An 18578-nucleotide genomic window follows, 5' to 3' on the forward strand; every position below is an offset into this window, starting at 1 on the left:
ATTTTCCTTCTACTTCTGAGGAATCTCTCAGGGCTTGTTTTCAAAGAGGGCCAGAAATTCCAAACCATGGAGTGAGTGTGAGCTCTAAGAACCCTAAGAGAAGTCCACTATCCCTATTTCTGGTCAGAGTTGTAGAGAGAATCACTAAGGGGTTGAGAGAAAGAGTATGAGAGAGAAATCTTGTTGGTGTTTCCTTTTCTCTTTCATTTTTCTGTTCTCGTTCATGGTCACCACAAGTCAACCCTGTGACAGTGGTGGCAGTTACAGTGACAGTGGCTGCACAGGCACCCAAATCATGGAGATTGGAAACCCTTGTCTCTAGCCAGAGGAGGAATGGTTCTAAGAATGCTGGATTAACTCTAGCTGTTTGGTTCTCTCTGTCCTCTTGCTTCTGGGCACCAAAGGCAAGCACAGTCATAGGAAGTGCACTTAAAAAAAAAAAAAAAGGTAAGAGAAAGTCTCAGCTTTCCCTCCAGAGGAAAATGAAGATGGATCCCTAAGAGCAGGAAATTGTTAAGTCTATTGAGAGCTTTAGAAAATGATCATATAGAGTTGTATATGAACTTCTGAGCTCACCCCTGCCTGAGTGATCTAACTCTAAACAGTATTACTAACAAAATTGTCAGAACTGACCCTAGATTCTAAATTGGTGATTGTCATACACACAGGACAGATCCAATTAACACTGGAACCACCATTCACAGAAAAGGGATAGGAACTTGCAAACACCTTACCTGGGTAGATTGCTTGCTAAAGCAAACCAAAGGAAACAAGAAATATCAACAGTCATGATACTATTTAAAAAGAGAAAGACTTATAAGATAATATAAAAATGTTTAGAATGCAATCTAAATTTATTCAACATAAGAATCAGAGCAATCTCAACCTATCGTAATAGAAAAGAAAATCAATGGACAACAACCCCCAAACAACAGAGATATTAGAATTATCGAAGACTATATGGTAGTTATTGTAATTATAATACAAGATGTAAGGAAAGACACTTTGAAGTAAATATAAACTATTAAAAAAAAACTGAAAGATAAAGTTTCAGCAGAGAAGTAAAGTATTTTAAAAAGAAATAAACTGAAACTTCAGAACTACAAAATATAATAAATGAAAATGAGAAATTCCAAAGGAAAGATACCTGAGCAAATGGAGATGACAAAGGAAAGAGTTAATGAATTTATAGGCAGGTCAATAGAAATTACCCAATTTGTACATCAGGAAAAAAAAAAAAGAAATTTAAGAAAATGAACACTGTCTCAAGGATATTTAATTAAGCCAATACCCAAAGATATATTTGTATTATTAGGACATTGTAAGGAATGGAAGAAAGAATGAGATGCAAAAAAAAAAAAAATGTTTTAGGAAATAATTGTTGAAAATGCCTTAAACTGGTCAAAAATGAAAACATATACACTTAAAAATCTCAGGGAACTCCAAGGAGGATAAACTCAAATAAATGCATGTCCAGACACATTATAATCAAATTGCTAAGAATTAAAGACTAAGAAAAAGTCTTTAAAGAAGCCAAAGAAAAATAGCCCTTTGCTTATTGGGGACCAATAATTCTAACGACTAGGAGTTTCTCATCAAATACCATGGAGGACATAAATAAACAAAATCTTTAAAAATCAAAACCAAACAAACACTATGAAGGACAAAAACCAATAGAATAAAATGTTTAAGTGACTGAAAGAGAGGCATCTGGGTGGCTCAGTCAGTCAAGTGTTGAGACTCTTGATTTTGGCTCAGGTCATAATCTCAGGGTTGTTAGATCAAGCCCTGTGTCGGGCTCTGGGCTGAGCATGGAGTCTTAAGATTCCCTTCCCCTCTGTACCACACCCCAACCCCACCTCCACGCTCTAGCTTTCTCTCTAAAAGAAAAACAAAAAAGAAAAAGAAAAGAAAAGAAATAGTAAAGGAAGCTCTTTAGGGTGAAAGGAAATAATACTGGAGAGAAATCTGAACTTTAGAAATAGAAGGAAGAACAACAGAAATAGCAAATATCTAGGTAAATGTAAAAGACTAATTTTTCTTCTTTAATATCTTAAAATATACATTAATATACAGTTTTAAATTTTGAAAAGAATACAATGAAAACATTATCTGATTAGGTTTTTAGTGTTTGTAGATATAATATATATGACAACTATGAAGTAAAAAAAATAGATGGTAAAGAGAACTATATAATTAGACACTAGTAAGTTTTTTACATCCTATTTTACATAATAAAATATTTCTAAATCAACTAAAAAGTTTTTAATATATATTTAGTATATACTAATTATTATTAGCATATACATATTATATAAACTTTATATCATGTGTATTTTAATCTCTAGAGCAACCATTAATGCAAACAAAAATTACACAAAAAATTATAATCCAAAATTCACTATATAAGTTAATGTGATATAAAAAAAATTCCTATAATCAAAGTGAAAGCAAGAAAGGCAGAAAGAAAAAAATGAAAAAGTGATAAACAGAAAACATATAATAAAATGGTAGATCTAAATTTAAACTTACATTAAAACATAGAGAGTCTGAAACACACCATTTAAAATTTATTGCCAGAATGAACTAAAAAAAGACACCTAACTATATTCTGTCTATAGTCTATTTTTCAATTGTAATGATATGGATAGTTAAAAATTAAAGATGTAAAAAGATATGCCAAGAAAACACTGATGAAAATGAACCTAGATCAGTGTATTTTTAACAGGTAAAGTAGACTGCAGAGAAAACAAATTACCAGGGATAAAGTAAAACATTACATAATGAAAATGTATCAATTCAACAAGAAGATATAACAGTCTCAAATGTGAATGCATTGAACAAGGGAGTTATTTCTCCCAGTTAATGGTTTATTCAATGAATAATGATTTCAGGTTTATTCAGTGAGTACTTAAGGTATTTCTTGAATCTCTTTTTTCACTTCCAAAGCATTTTCTTAGATTTTTACAGTTCCTTTTGGGTTTCTGCAAAAATATTTTCATCATTTCCTTAATTCTGTTTGTGCTTTCTTCAGTATGATTGTACCTTATTGATGAAGTGATATTACTAATATAAATACACATTCGTGGTTCCAAGCTGAAGTATTTTCACAGCTATGTATAAATGCAGAAATTTCAAAAATTACATCTGCAGGGGAAAAAACAAACATGCACACACACACACACACACACACACACACTCTTTCTAATTCTTCAGCGACTATGCTCTTGTTTGCAGTGTATTTGCAAATGCTGTTCTCTCTGCAGGATAAGACCTCACTGGCCATCTCTACCTTAGGGCCTGCCTAGATGGCTTCCACTCACACACACAGAAATACTACAGTCCCTGCTTTCAGGGACTAATACAAAAGGAAAGACAATATGACAAGTCCATGGAATTGCAGAATACAAGTGCAATGAGAAGTTCAGTGTATCAACAAAATTAAACTTTTAACCAAGAAATGCCCTTATTTGTTGTTCTTATAGAAATAAAATATATGTCATTATTAAAATCACATAGTCATAAATATACATCTTCTTAAAGCTGGATAAAGCCTTTACTTAACATGCTAGGTTCCATTAAGTAAAGGATCCCAGTTTATGCTGAAAAGCATACTCTTTCACATTTTGTTCACTGATACCTCATACTTGTCACTAACTCCTGAGCCTAACAGTAGTTGAACCGAAGAGGCTCTATTATTTTACACAGAACCCCTGGAGACAAACTCCAGCATGGCAGTTTTCTATGTCAATTTTGTCTAACAGGATAATATCACAGAATCACAGTAATAGTAGATCTTATTTGGATAGCATTCAATTTAACTTATTAAAGTTGGCTGACAATTTACTCTTCTTTCCCCGGTATGTGATAAAACTGAAAGGGAATATTTGAGTATGAAAAGAACAGTGATGAGAATACTGTTGAATTAACTTTCTAGGCCCAAGATGGAGCTGCTTCTGCCTAGTCCGGCATGTCAGCAAACTGAAACTTAGGTAACTTTCCTACTCCTGTAATGTTCTGCATGACCAGAAAAGTAGAAGATACTGTCAGCCAACCCTTGAATGCCAAGCCAATGGTGAACTCTATACTTATTTCCTTATTCCTTCTTCCCTCAAGCAATTCTGAGTATGGCCACGGCAAATCAGATTATTTTCTACTTCTTTCTTCTTTGTTCTTTATTTTTTTGTCCTATAAAAGCTTATTCCCTCCCACCCCATTTTGCAGTTCCCTGGACCCTAGGGAATAGAAATTACCAGCTTTATGAAGTGATAGATAAAGTTTGTATCATCTAAATTGTTTTCTTTAACCATTTTTTAAAAACTTCTTGTGTAAAGATATTCTCAAGTACAATTTACTCGTAAGGACGTTCTCTGATTTAATGATCTTCTATATAAAACAAAGCAGGTTTAGTAGATGATGGGCCACTTGGGTGTGGGGGTGGAGAAGGGGAGTAAAGAATTGAGTTTGTGATGATGGTCATCAAACTACACATGCTTACTGAATTGTGCACTTAAAATGATAAATGATGTAAGTCAGAAAAAGACATATTGTATGGTATCACTTATATATAGATGTAAGGGCATACTTAGCCAGAGCAACTCCATCTCAGTTAAACAGCCATTTTGTTGTTTGTTCAGTGAAACTTAAACTGACCCTGCCCCCACACCCCCAGAGGAACTTACTTAAAAGCAAGTCTGGGAAACCAGTAAAATAGAAGGACGGGTCAGGTCAGATGGAGATAACAGAGCCCAGAATGCAAGGGCGAGTTAGGCCAGGTAGAGACATCCATTCAGTAAAGCACACATACTATCTCCCTAACCACCAAAGAATGTAAACCCTACCTTTTGGGTGCCAAACTTGGGCACCAATTCTGACCAGAGTGATAGGCTAGTTCAAACAGCTACTATAGGGTAAATTGTAATTCAATTGGCCACCTGTGTGTGACCTAACATGACTATGCAACTTTCTCTATGTGTAACAATCTCATTGTCCTCCTATATGTGGCCAGGCTCAACCACATGGCCTTTGCTCTATAAAAGCTAGTCTGTGAGGCTAAGAGACAGCCCTGACTGGTTGGTTTGATTCTCAATACTGGCGTGAAATAAAGCTTTGCTTAACCTTGGCTTTGTATTGATCTCGCTCCTTTGATAATGGACCCCATCAGTGGAATCAAATAAATGATGAATGACTGAACGACTGAATGACTGACTGACTGGCTGAATGAATGAATGAACACATAAACTGAACTCAGAGACAGAGAACAGATTAGTGTTGGTTGCCAAAGGTGCGGGGTGAGAGGTAGGCAAAAGAGGTCAAAGTAGTCGAAAGGTAAAAACTCTCAGTTTTAAGATAAATAATCCTGGAGTTATCTTGTAGAGCATAAAACAAAATGGCCTCTATGGTATGGTAAATCACAACTCAGTAATTTTTTTTTTTTTAATTAAGCTCTATGCCCAGTGTGAGGCTAGAGCTCATGACCCCAAGATCAAGAGTCACTTGTTCTACAACTGAGAAAGTGGCCAAGAAGTTTACTAAAACAAATTTATTTTATTTTATTTTATTTTTAAGATTTATTTATTCACCTGACAGAGAGATCACAAGTAGGCAGAGAGGCAGGCAGAGAGAGAGAGGAGGAGGCAAGCTCCCCGCTGAGCAGAGAGCCCAATGTGGGGCTCGATCCCAGGACCCTGGGATCATGTCCCGAGCCGAAGGCAGAAGCTTTAACCCACTGAACCACCCAGGCGCCCCACTAGAACAAATTTATAAAACACTGATCCAAGATATGCAAATTCAAACAAGGAAAGAAAAACTTTTGATTGTCAAATGAGCAAAGATGTCAGTGAGATACTTGTTTATTTCTGGGAGAAATATAAATATAGATGGAAGGCAATTTGCACTTTGATAGGTAGGTCATAAAGAAGGCAGACAATCACAGGGGAAGAGGGGAAAAAAATGAAACAAGATGAAACCAGAGAGGGAGACAAACCATAAGAGACTCTTACTCTTAGGAAACAAACTGAGGGTTGCTGGAGGGGGTGGGGGGTGAGGGGATGGAGTAACTGGGTGATGGACATTGGGGAGGGTACGTGTTATAATGAGCACTGGGTATAAGACTGATGAATCACAGACCTGTACTCCTGAAACAAATAATATATTATGTTAATTAATTAAATTTGAATTAAAAATAACAGAAAAAATAAAATAAATAAAAGACAAACAACAACAACAAACTTTGCCTTGTATCTTTGCCAAACCAGCATATCTTATGGAACTATCCAGTATTCTCTCAGAGATTTAGAAACAAGGATATTCCAAACAGGAATAATTTCAAGGAATTTAAACAAGTCCTTTCCAATATTTATGTCTTGCATGTTCCTTCCTTTCTTCCTCCCTTTTTCTCTGTGCATGCAAGTATGCATGTATGCATGTGTTTGTTATTTGGGGGGTATGGTCTTTAGAATAATATTAAATATATAAGTGCAATACCAGGTTGCCTGGGTGGCTCAGTTGGTTAAGCAACTGCCTTCAGCTCAGGTTATGATCCTGGTGTCCCGGGATCCAGTCCCACATCGGCTTCTCTGCTCAGAGAAGAGTCTGCTTCTCTCTCTGACCCTCCCCCTCCTCATGCTCTCTCTCTCTCTCTCTTTCTCAAATAAATAAAATCTTTAAAAAATAAGTGCAATACCAGCTAAGTAAAAATAATTTTGACCCTTTTCTCTAGCAACATCTCAAAAACTATCTAAGAGGTGGGGGGGGGACCTTATTTTGATAAAACTTTCTCTTCGAAACCCTGAGGAAACATTGTGTTTATTGGCAGAATACCAGCAAAACCCCAGGTTGTACCTACAGCCTTTCCTTGGATTTTTTTAAGCCTATATTGGGAGTCATGATCCTTTCATTTGTTCAAAACTTGTTTATTTATGCTCTTTGTTTTTCATTATTCAGAGTTACTAAAGAACGTCTTGTTCAGTGTTATGCAAATTAATTTGAGAGGCAATATCGTTTTTAAATGTTCTTGGAAGGTTTTATTAAGAAGGGAAGTACTAGTGTTTTGATGGATTCTTTGGGGCCAGAGGAAATTTGCACACCATCTGCCTCTGAGCCTGGTGAGCCTTGTTCCCCGGGGGGCTCATCTTCATTTCTGTGATCACGAGGTTCACTTCCTTACGTCCTTCTTGTTTCTGCTCAGGTCTCATCTCATCAAGGTTTCCTGATGAACACTATTTGCACCCTGGCAGTCCTCAGGACACTAAAGAGCACCACCTGGAGTAGGGTATTTTTCACATTGTTTCTAAGTTTATTTATTTTCAGTCTCCTTATACTAGAATACAAACTCAGGGATGTGACCACTTTGCTCTTTAGTTCACTGACAAACTGTTCTGAGAATAGCGTCTTGAACAGAGTAAGTGCTTAATAAATACATGTTGAAAGAATGAACACTTGGCAAGTAACAAGCGCCTGAGGGAGTATAGTGGGAATAAGAATGAACAGATTCATCTCTCTGTGGTACCATCCTAAGTGATCTAGAACAGATGAGTGGGGTCCCCTCAGAGTCTATGATTTAGTAATTCTGGTTTGGGACCCAAGAACCTGCACATTCTAGTAAATTCCCTGTTGATCCTCTTTGGGCTGGTCAGAAACCCACGGACTTTGACAAAAACGAATTTAGAAGGACTTTGGGGGTTAATGAAGTCAAATTTTTATATCATTCAAAACTATTTTTTGAACAAATAAATTAGACCCTTTATTGAATCAATTCATTTTCCTTCTCTTTACATTTCTTTAGGAATCAGAAATTTATCCTAGATGGTAATTTTTATGTTATTTCCTATTGAATATCTAATTAAAACAAATGTTATAAACATTATCAGGATTCTAGAATCAACTCAGTCTAATGTAGTGATTATATATATAATACATATAATGCTATCTTTACCTGGGTTCTGATTAAATTATCTCAAAGGTTAGTAGAAGAGTACTATATTGAGCCAGTATTAAAAATCTCTATTGGTGGGGCACCTGGTTGACTCAGTGGGTTAAGAAACTGCCTTCGGCTCAGGTCATGATTTCAGGGTCCTGGGATCGAGCCCCATGTTGGGCTCTCTGCTCAGCAGAGAGCCTGCTTCCCCCTCTGTCTCTGCCTACCTCTCTGCCTACTTGTGATCTCTCTCTGTCAAATAAATAAATAAATAAAACCTTTAAAAGAAGAAAGGAAAAAAATCTCTATTGGTAGAAAAAAAAAATCTCTATTGGTTAAAAAAAAAAAAAAAAATCTCTACTAGAGACACCTGGCTGGCTCAGCTGGTTGAGTGTCTGCCTTTGGCTCAGGTCATCATCTGGGAGTCCTGGGATCAAGTCCCACATCAGGCTTCTTGCTCAGCAAGTAGCCTGCCTCTCTCCCTGCTTGTGCTCTCTCTCTCTGACAAGTAAATAAATAAAATCTTTAAAATCAATCAATCAATCAATCAATCAATCTCTGTATTGAAGTTAAAAGTCCATTATATTAAAGGGGCAAGGAAACTAACATTCTGGACCTGTCTTAGGCTCACTTAACATAATCTTATTTTCATGCTGGGAAAGTCCCTATACATTTTGGAGCAGCTTTTGTCTTTTCCACATGGAGGAACACTGGCTGAGAGGCTACTTGCTTCCTAAACTCGCCCAGCTAGGTGAAAGTTAGAGCAGGCAGTCACAGCAATCTCAGACCGTGCCCCTCCCAGGACAAACACAGTAAGTTTTGTTCATTGGGTTTCGAACCCACTGTGCTGGAAGAGATGGATAGAAAGCAAAGTTCCAAGACACAAAAGGACTGTGGAAAGGTAACTAATACATATTTTGTTGCAACAAAACTGACTCAGCATGAGGTTGAAGTCATGTTAGTCAACGAGTCTTCGGTTCAGTAACAGAGGAAGTGATACATTCAGACAGGGTTTTAACTTTTCATGTACCCTTTCATTTCAATACTTGAAATTCAGGGCTGAGTTCTACCTCAAATCTGATGGCATAATATAGAAGAAAGTCACTTTAAGAGAAGACAGACAGACAAGACGACTGGAAATTCCTAATGCATCACTTCATATGTGCAGGAAGTAGTCCTTGCTCATAAATGTGTATCTAGGTGTGGCCATTATTTAGCTGCTTCTTCCAAGAGAGCCCAAGCTGCAGCCACCCTAGACCACTGGCCACTTTCTCTCCATACCCCCCAAGTGCTGCTGTCATGTTTTCTCTTCTCTCTGTGATACCAACATCTGTTCTCGCGGAATAGGTTTTGTTAGTACTTTTGTTTGCTTACTTTGCTATGTCTGCTTTTCCTATCACTCATTAAAAGGAATAAAACAATTCTTTCTAAATCTTGAGGAAATTAAAACTTTCAATAAATGTCATAAAGTTCTAGAACCCTAATTCTTGATTTATAGTTCTTGGTGCCACCTAAAGTTTGAGAAGGCCACCTAAAGTTGAGAAGGCTACCTAAAGTTTTGTGGCCCTCTAGGCTTCTGCCGTCGTCTCCCATGTAGGAACCGTCAAATCTTCCAAGCAGCCCATGGGCTAGAGAGCACATCAGGGCAGGGTCACCAGAGCAGACTTGTCTCAAATCCATAGGGATTTTAGGGGACTTCCCCTGTGTGCCATACATCACCAGGCAAACTTCTCTCACATCACTGAAAGAATATCCCTAGACTTACCTTCCTCATTTTTCACACACAAAATTCTTTTTAATCCCTTAAGATTTAAATCAAAGTGCCCTTTCATTCTAGATTCTAGAAAGACCTCAATTTTTTTTTCTGTGATGTCAGTTCCCTTCACTTACCCCATTTTATTAGGTTCTAGAACTGTCATTTATATCAGTGTCTACCTCAATTAATATTAAGCACCTTTAAATTGGATACAGAGCTTTCTCTTATTTTATCCTTCCATAATTTCATAGGGTGCCTTCCTGGGTTACATAATAACATATACACCAAACAGGACAACTATGTGACCCAATCTCATTCTAAAATCATATTAGCTGATGCTTTTGGATTATGAGTATCCAAAATTATATCTGCCTCATTTAACCTAAAGAAAACTGAAAGTTAAACTGGATTATAAAGTATCTGAAAATAATTTTGGTGGATCAATTCTGTTCAACCTGGTAGTCTTTTTCACTGATGTAAAATGGAGCAAAGTCAGATATTTAGAAAAGCTGCTTTTTTATATTTGTGCTATTTTTTTAAATAGGACATCCCCAAACTAAGAACAGAGTCAACTTACTGTATTATTTAAAAGAAAAAAAAATGCAGTATTGCATTTCTTAGTAATTGATTGTTTCTTTTCTTTTTCTTTCTTTTTTTGGGGGGGGGGAGAGGGCAAGCCATATACATGCCATCTTTATAGCACACAAAAATGTTTATTCACATAACATCTTCTTAATATACTCAAATCCCAAAATAATATTTCCTCTAAGACAAATATCATATTATCATAAACTAGGCACCACAAAATAAGAGATATTGTAATACTGTATTGAAAGGAAATTGTTTTGAGCTCTAAGTGCTTAGAGAACAAGTAAATGCGTCTGCCTATAATTTTCAATCAGTCACTCTATTGTTCACAGAAGTAGATGACAGTATAAAAACCCTGTAAGTATTTTATTCAGAAGAAGAAAAGGAACATAAAGAATCTGAGGCTTAGGTAGGCTGACAGGTTGATTTAGTAGCACCAGGAACTTGCTGTTTTTCAGACACAATTACAATAGCTCTATTATGTAACAGGAAAAAGATTTCAAGGATTTATGATAAACACATGCTGTAGCAAAAATAAATTAATAAATTAATTAAGAAAAATAAAATCCCTTTCAGTGTTCTTACCTGCAGGTAGATCCTGCATTTTGGGGATATGAAAATGCTCCTTGAAGTGCCTCAGCTTATCTTCCTCATCAAGGTGGAGAGCGACCCTCTCATCTGTCGGGTGACATCCAAGTTCAGATGCAATGCGTTGCACTGTGTCAGCTGGTAATTCAAGAGATGAAGGCTCCATTGCAAGCTGCTTCTCTAAAAATGAACATAAACAATTAAAAATAATTTAGCCACCATCATTTTTTTCTGTAGAAAATTAGCTAAGGGGCGCCTGGGTGGCTCAGTGGTTTAAGCCTCTGCCTTCGGCTCAGGTCATGATCTCAGGGTCCTGGGATCGAGCCCCGCATCGGGCTCTCTGCTCAGTGGCGAGCCTGTTTCTCCCTCTCTCTCTGCCTGCCTCTCTGCCTGCTTGTGACCTCTCTCTCTGTCAAATAAATAAATAAAATATAAAAAAAAAAAAAAAAAAGAAAATTAGCTAACCCTTTTGTTTTAAATAAGATTCTCATCTTCCCAACCTCAGTAATAATATAATTAATCAAACAGAATTAAACCTCATGCTTGAGTTTTTCTTATGTATGAAATAAAGAAAATGATAGTAACTTGGGGATGTTGAAAGACATTTAGGTAATAGTGATGAGGACAGAGTAAGGGCTTAATAAATGTTAGCTCTTTCCGTTCTTATTTCCTGGAAAAGGGCCCAAATTAGTGACTTTCAAACATATATAAGTCCATCACCTTTTCCTCTAAATGTCTTACTGGCGATAACAGTAAAGATGTTTTTGTAAAAGTGTAGAGAAACAGTACCCCACCTAGCTTATCCTTCTTCCTACCCCACTTTCATTATTTTACTCCCAGTGGTTCTTGGATCACGGTTTTAAAATTAGGTACACATATACAAAAGAACCATAACAAATTCTTTATTGTGAATGAAAACAATATTGATAAAAAAGGTAACTTTACCTTAAATAATGTTAATACTTTTTGCTATATGAGGAGAAAAGAGCTTTTATGGCTACTGATAAAGAGAAACTTCTCTTTCAAAAATTATATATTCCAGGAGCACCTGGGTGGTTCGGTTGGTTGGGCCTCTGACTTCGGCTCAAGTCATGATCCCATGGTCCAGGGATGGAGCCTCCCAGCAGGCTCCCTGCTCAGTGGAGACTCCTTCTCCTCCTTCTCTGCTCCTACCCCCCTGCCTTGTGCGCACCTTCTCTCACTCACTGTTTCAAATAAATACATAAAATTAAAAAAAAAAATCTATGTATTGTCCATCTTAGAAAAAAGCAGGACCCTGTAACATTTTCTGAAAACTACATTTTGCTCTGTTTAATAATTTAAAATTTCTCACAATTTTGGAAAGAAAGGTTAATTTTCTGGAGGGGAGAAAGTAACAATAGAAATTAACTACATGTTCTTAAACTTTATCCAAAATTTCTTTATACTGATTTATTTATATTTCCCAAAATTTTAGTTTTTTTGAAATTGAGCAAGAATAGTATCAAGAGGAAAAAAAAATCTTAGGTAGCGTGATTTACAAATTTATACTTTTGTAGCTCCACTCATGTATTCCTCCATTCATTTCTCTTTCTAGGAGCGCTTGTGGAACACCAACCATAACTCTAAGCACTGATGAAACAGCACTGTGAAAGATGGTACATAAGTAATCCATTTGTAGAGCTTACTTTTTAGTGGAAAATGAAAATGTATAATTAAATAATGTAATTTCAGAGAGTTTCAAGAGCTATGAATTTAAAAAAGCAGAGTCATGGGATGGAGAGTCACTAGGGTATGGAATGACTTCCTCAGAGAGAGGGTAAAGTGGATCTCTCTGAGGTAGGGATCTACATGCACATCTGATTCATGTTATGGAATCGAACATGTGAAGACCAGGAACCAAAGATGACAGAAAGTACAAAGATCCTGCGTGGGGACAGTCTGGCCTGTTCAACTAATGCAGTATGGAAATTAGGGGAGAAGGAGATACTGTGAGATTAAAAAAAAAAAAAAAAAAAAGGCAGGGCCAGAAGTTAATTATGAAGAACTCTGAAGCCAGTAAGGGGTTTGGATATTTTTCTAAGTTTAATGGGAAACTGTTGGAGAGTCCTGAGTAGAAAAGTGACAGGACATAATTCTGCATGAAACAAAAATCACCTTTTCTGCTTTCTGATGAGTCAGAAGGAGTTGGAAAAGAGAGAGGCAGATTCAGGCTATTTTAGTAGGGAAAATGATGGTGGATTAAATGTGATGAGGAGAAAAGCAGAGAAGTATGTGGATCCATTACATATTTAGAGAAAAGGCACATAGATTTTTCTCCTGGTGAGGAGCTGAGCAAACATGTTAAAAGTGGTGCAGTAAGAAACACCTAGGAAAGAAAAATTCTGAGGCGAGAAATTCAAGTTCTATTTAGGACATACGAAGTCTGAGGTAAAAATAACAAACTGGCTCTTGGACCTTTGGGTCTCTAGCTCAGAAGAAAATTAGATCACAAGATATAAGCTTGATTATTTTTCAACTCAAAGGTCATTCCCTTTGCCTAAAATGTTCTACTCCCCTTTCTACATATTCACATCCCTAGTCACCTTCAAAGTTCAAACACTATTTTTTCCCCTCCCACGAGGCCTGTCATGTTGTCTCATCTAAAAGTAGTTTTTCCTCCCCTGGATACCTGTAACACTTAAGAGCACACCTTAATTCATAAGTAATGTATCCTGTCAGATATTGTATTTACTTAGATGCCTCTATGGTTGGGAAAGCTGAAATACGTTCTCATACCTACAATCTGATTCTGCATGGGTTCTCACCTCTTGCCTTCTGATGAAATAACCTGCTTTCTGAATAGAGATGACACTGTATCTACCACTTGACATTATCAGTTGCCTGGTCACAACCGACTAGACCCCTTCTAGACACTTGACTCACTGGAAACAATGCACTGTTTTGTCAATGGTCTGTGAGTGACTTGCTATGAATGCTTTAGCCAAACAGTCATGATGGTGTTTAGCTGAGCATCTAATAAATCGTCTCAGGAATCTGAGCCAGGAGATAGTTATTTGTTCAGTTGGAAACAGGAACAACAATTTTTTAAAACTGTAGAAAGCAGTGTAAGATGGTTGGGTCAAGAGGGAGTATTGTCATGAGTGACTCATTTTTTTTAAAGTCAAACAGAACCACTGACTGTTAAAATATGAAGTGATTTCAGGAGCAATTATGAATTGAATTAGTTATGCGATGGCAGGGAATCGGACAGCTCTATCTCCTGAAAGGGGAAGGACAAACCAGTCTGGAGAGTCTTGAATCCTTCCATGCAACAAACTATGTATAAGGCCTGGAAGGTCACCTAGACAACTGGCTGTCCTGAGAATCCCAGGAGCTGTTTTCTGCCTATCAAGCATGTTGTTACTATAAACAAATTACTCACAGTGGTGGGATGGAGTTACCCTACTGAACTACATATGTTCTATCTGGAGGCTTAAATACTGTTTGATTCCATCCATCCCTGAGCAGTGGCCTTTAGGTAGAATGTTCCCCTAAAACAGCAATTTAATAAGAATGCACAAAATAGCTTGAATTATTCCACATGATTAATGACTATTCATAAAGGGGTGCCCTTCTTACTCCAACCACATGAAATTAATTAGAAAAACATTTTCAGTGACACTAAGAATCAAGAGCTCTTGCTTTATATTTAGGAATTTTGTTGGAGAGTCAGAACTTTGAGGGTTCACTGAGCTTGATTGTAAATTCTGAACTGGTTACCTAAATATACAGGTTAATTTGCTACCATCATATTCCCAGTAAAATCCAACTTTCTTTGTTTAAAAAAGATATCAGGGGCACCTGGATGGCTCAGCTGGTTAAGCAACCTGAGCCTTCTGCTTAGGTCAGGATCCCGGAATCCCAGGATCCAGTCCTGTGTCTGGTTCCCTGCTCAGCAGAGGAGTTGGCTTCCTCCTCTGACTCTTCCCCGTCTCGTGCTTGCACTCTCTCTCTCTCAAATAAAATCTTAAATATAAATAAAATAAAATAAAATAAAGATATTCATATTAATCCTTAGTATTTTTATATTTGTTTCTTATTTAATCCTCCTAACAATCTTGAGGGATCACAGTAATTTTCTTCTACTACCAGACCAACCTCTGGACTCAACAGATTATTAACAAAAATGTTAAGAGAAGGATAATAGAGTCCACTGTTGGGACTACGCATCACTTGGGGAACGTAGTGAAGCCATGCTTGTCTTTGGCATGGCACGTGGGTAGAATGCACAGAACAGAATTCCTCCCCCTCTTATTTTATTTTCCCTTTGATCTTACTTTATGATTTAAAAACAAAAAAACATTTCTTTGGCTCATTCTCTTTTTTCAATAACTTCATTCTTTTTTTTCAGCCTTGTACTCCATATGCAAAATACAGCAGGCAATGAATCTAACTACTGTTTTAATCTTTCCAATCTAGTCCTGGCCAGGCAGAGGTTAAAGAGTCTGGTCTCACTTCTGGGCCTCTTACAGCCCAGATATCACAACCTCACCAGCACATATACTGAAATACGTGTTGAGGAAACAGGCTTTCAGAGAGAACACCCATGGTTTCACCTGCCAAAATACACTGCCAATGCCAGAAGTGAAGGCAATCCTCAGTGACCACAATACCTGACTGCCCTCACTGCAAGGAAGTAATTTATTAACTCAGAGTCCTTTTTGGCTTCATTCTGCCCTCACCCTCCCAGCCAAGGCAATTAATGCTTCACAAGTCAAACTTTTATGCCTCCTGTAGGTTTACCATTTGCAAATAAATGGACATGATCTTGCTCTGAAATAAGAAAAATCAATCCAAGTTTAAAAAGACTCCAAAATTTATATTTCACATGTTTAATTTTGGTTTTATTAAGAAGGTTGGGGGTGCTTGGGTGGCTCAGTGGGTTAGAGCCTCTGTCTTCAGCTCAGGTCATGATCCCAGGGTCCTAGGATGGACCCCTGCATCAGGCTTTCTGCTCAGCAGAAAGCCTGCTTCCCACTCTCTTTGTCTGCCTACTTGTGATCTCTGTCTGTCAAATAAATAAAATCTTTAAAAAAAAAGAGTATATTTATTAAGAAGGTGGGCATACACACACATTTGTTTTTAAGCAAATCCCCTAACTTTTCTGTGCTGCAATGTTATGTAAAACTAATTTAAGTTCTACTTTCTTTGGATGTTCATGATTAGGATCAAATGAAATGAATTAGGTAGATTCCTTTATAAATAGATGAAAGATATGCCCATACTATCTTTCAAATGTAAGACCTGGTGATGGAAATTTCCATCAATTTAGCTTTTTAAATTTTGTAAGTTGTGTTGTCAATGTTATTAGGCAGCTATGACATTAAAGTTAAAACTTTTATAAAAAATTGGTTTTCATGGAATCATGGAATTGAGGATCTTCTAGTCACCCCTGCGTCTAAGGTTAAATAGTTAAATAAAGGACCATGACTACCCAGGGGTTAATCTTTACACAGTTTCAGGTTTCATGCCGAAATGAGCAAATTACACAGGAGTTCAAAGTTTAGAACCTGGCAAAGCAAATTATAAAGAAAAGTGCAAAGCTTTTCAGTGAGAAAGGAAGAAAACGCTACTTAGATACACGTGCACAGAGCAGTACTCTTTAAATGTATCATTGTTCACTGTCCACACCGCGTATGTCCTGCTCAGCATCAGGTGAATAAGACCAAAGCATTTGCTGTAATGTTACTACCTAAAGAACACCCCACCCTCCTCAAAACAAAAGCAGGAAAGAAAAAGAACTTTTTTTAGCTATGCAATAAAAGTGTTATCAACTATCCTTTCTTAGGCAAATATTTCATAAAATGAAAGGGGAAGAAACCTGGCTCATGAAAGAGACATTTTTCACTTCTCCAAATAAGTACTGACTGACTCAGAGCACCATAAGACAAATGGAATTTCCAGAAAACATAGGACCTAATACTTATTAAAAGACCTGAATTATCTAATCTTGCCATTTAAACTCAACTACAGAATTAACTTCAATTAGTCAAATGTAATCACCTTTTACTAGATGAATTACACAGTACTACTGATGGCAATACACTGGTGAAGATCTCTATTTCACCCAACATTTTAAAGTGTCGGAGTTTGTGCATTAGAGGATTGTGCCATTTCTATAAAGATAATTTGGAGAAATAAAAAGAGAAGAAATTGGCAAAAGAAACCTCTAAAACATTGTTAACAAAGGTTCTAGCCGAGAAAATTTTCCTTTGGAAAAGTCAGTGACTATGTATCTACGTACAGAGTATATTATCAGCGTCTCTGTGCTTACCAGCTAGGATTCCGACGATGGGGTCCACAGTTCCCAGTCTCCTATTTTAAAAAAGAAGAAGAAGAAGAAGAAAGAAAAAAAAAATCAAGTTTTCCTGGAAAACTTATAGGTCAGAACTCAGGGTGAGAAATTCAGGAAACTTCCGCTCAGACTCTACCCTGTAGGCAATTTTTGAGCTAACTTTAGCTCCTCCCCTCTTTCTAAACTGATAGTGAACTCCAGTCACTGCCAAACATTTAGCAAAATGCTGCTCTTACTCTTTCAAACAGGTGGTGCTTCTTTACTGTGCGGTTCCCTAAGCAGCTCTGCCCTTCAGACTCTGCCTTCTGACACTCGGAACTTTGGGAACGAGAGCTATATCCTAAGACGATCTCACCAACTACATACAGTTTCCTTGTTTGTGTGAGCTGAACCAATGAGTTTGCCCAACAGTTTTGTTTCTGAAATTTGCATTTCTTCTTGCTTTGGGCTCTGGAATGCTCTAAGGAATCCAGAGAAGTTCTTTCACAATTCCAGCAATAAGGTAAACTTGGATTTTGAGGCTCTGCCCCGTGGTCACATGCATTGTGAGTTTCTAGTCCACAGGCAGTTAGACATTTTACAGATGAACATTTTAGTCAGCAGTTTTCATATAGGTTCTCAATCGTAGAATATACTTTATTGCTCAACAGGTACATTTTAAAAACTTCTAGATTATTAATCTAGTCATTTAATAAGACAACCAAGGAAGAAAGAGAGTTTGAAGATAAAGTGGAAATAGCCTGGAAAACTTCATAAATGCAAATTATCCCTTTAAGCCTTCCTGTCTATTGTTCCATCTCTGTTATCTCTTTATGCTTATCCCTGAGCTTGGGTCTTTGGGTAAATACCCTTTTAGGTATAAAATCAAAGAGAAAAGAGTTTCAGACTAAAGATAGAGACTGGTTTGCAAAAACATGGATGGATCTAGAAAATATAATGCAAAGTAAAATAACCAGTCAGAGAAAGACAAATACTCATATGCGCAATTTAAGAAACAAATAAGGGTGCCTAGGTGGTTCGTTCAGTTAAACTTCCAACTCTTGGTTTTGGCTTTGGTCATGATCCCAGGGACATGAGATGGAGCCCCGTGGTGGGCTCTGCACTGGGCAGGGAGCCATCTTAAGATTCTCTCCCTCCCTCTGCTTCTCACCCCCAACCTCACCCCCCCACCCATCGAATGCACACTATCTCTAAAAAGAAAAAAAAAAAAAAAAAAAAAGAGAGAGAGACAAACCAAAAACACATTTTTTTTTTTTTTTAAAGTAGACTCCACACCCAGTATGGAGCTCAGCACAGGGCTTAAAATCTAAACCCTGAGATCAAAACCTGAGCTGAGATCAAGAGTTGGATACTTAATGACTGAGCCACCCAGGCACCCCCGAAACACTCTTAACTGTAGAGAACAAACTGAT

At 37.1% G+C, this 18578-nt stretch overlaps 1 protein-coding gene across 1 annotated transcript in view; it reads right to left on the reverse strand.

Annotated features, from left to right (window-relative positions):
• Positions 1 to 17440, reverse strand: part of KYNU (kynureninase) — a 110893-nt gene extending 93453 nt beyond the window's left edge. The window contains exons 1-3 of the mRNA XM_046017984.1: positions 17403 to 17440; positions 17146 to 17186; positions 10848 to 11030 (exon numbers count right to left, since the gene is read on the reverse strand). Coding sequence (XP_045873940.1) covers positions 10848 to 11016 — 169 coding nt within the window. The 5' untranslated portion in view covers positions 11017 to 11030; positions 17146 to 17186; positions 17403 to 17440. The remainder of the gene's footprint in view (positions 1 to 10847; positions 11031 to 17145; positions 17187 to 17402) is intronic.
• Positions 17441 to 18578: the final 1138 nt, after the last annotated feature.

The sequence above is a fragment of the Meles meles genome, chromosome 9 (genome assembly GCF_922984935.1).
Source record: "Meles meles chromosome 9, mMelMel3.1 paternal haplotype, whole genome shotgun sequence".
Lineage (NCBI taxonomy): Eukaryota > Metazoa > Chordata > Mammalia > Carnivora > Mustelidae > Meles > Meles meles.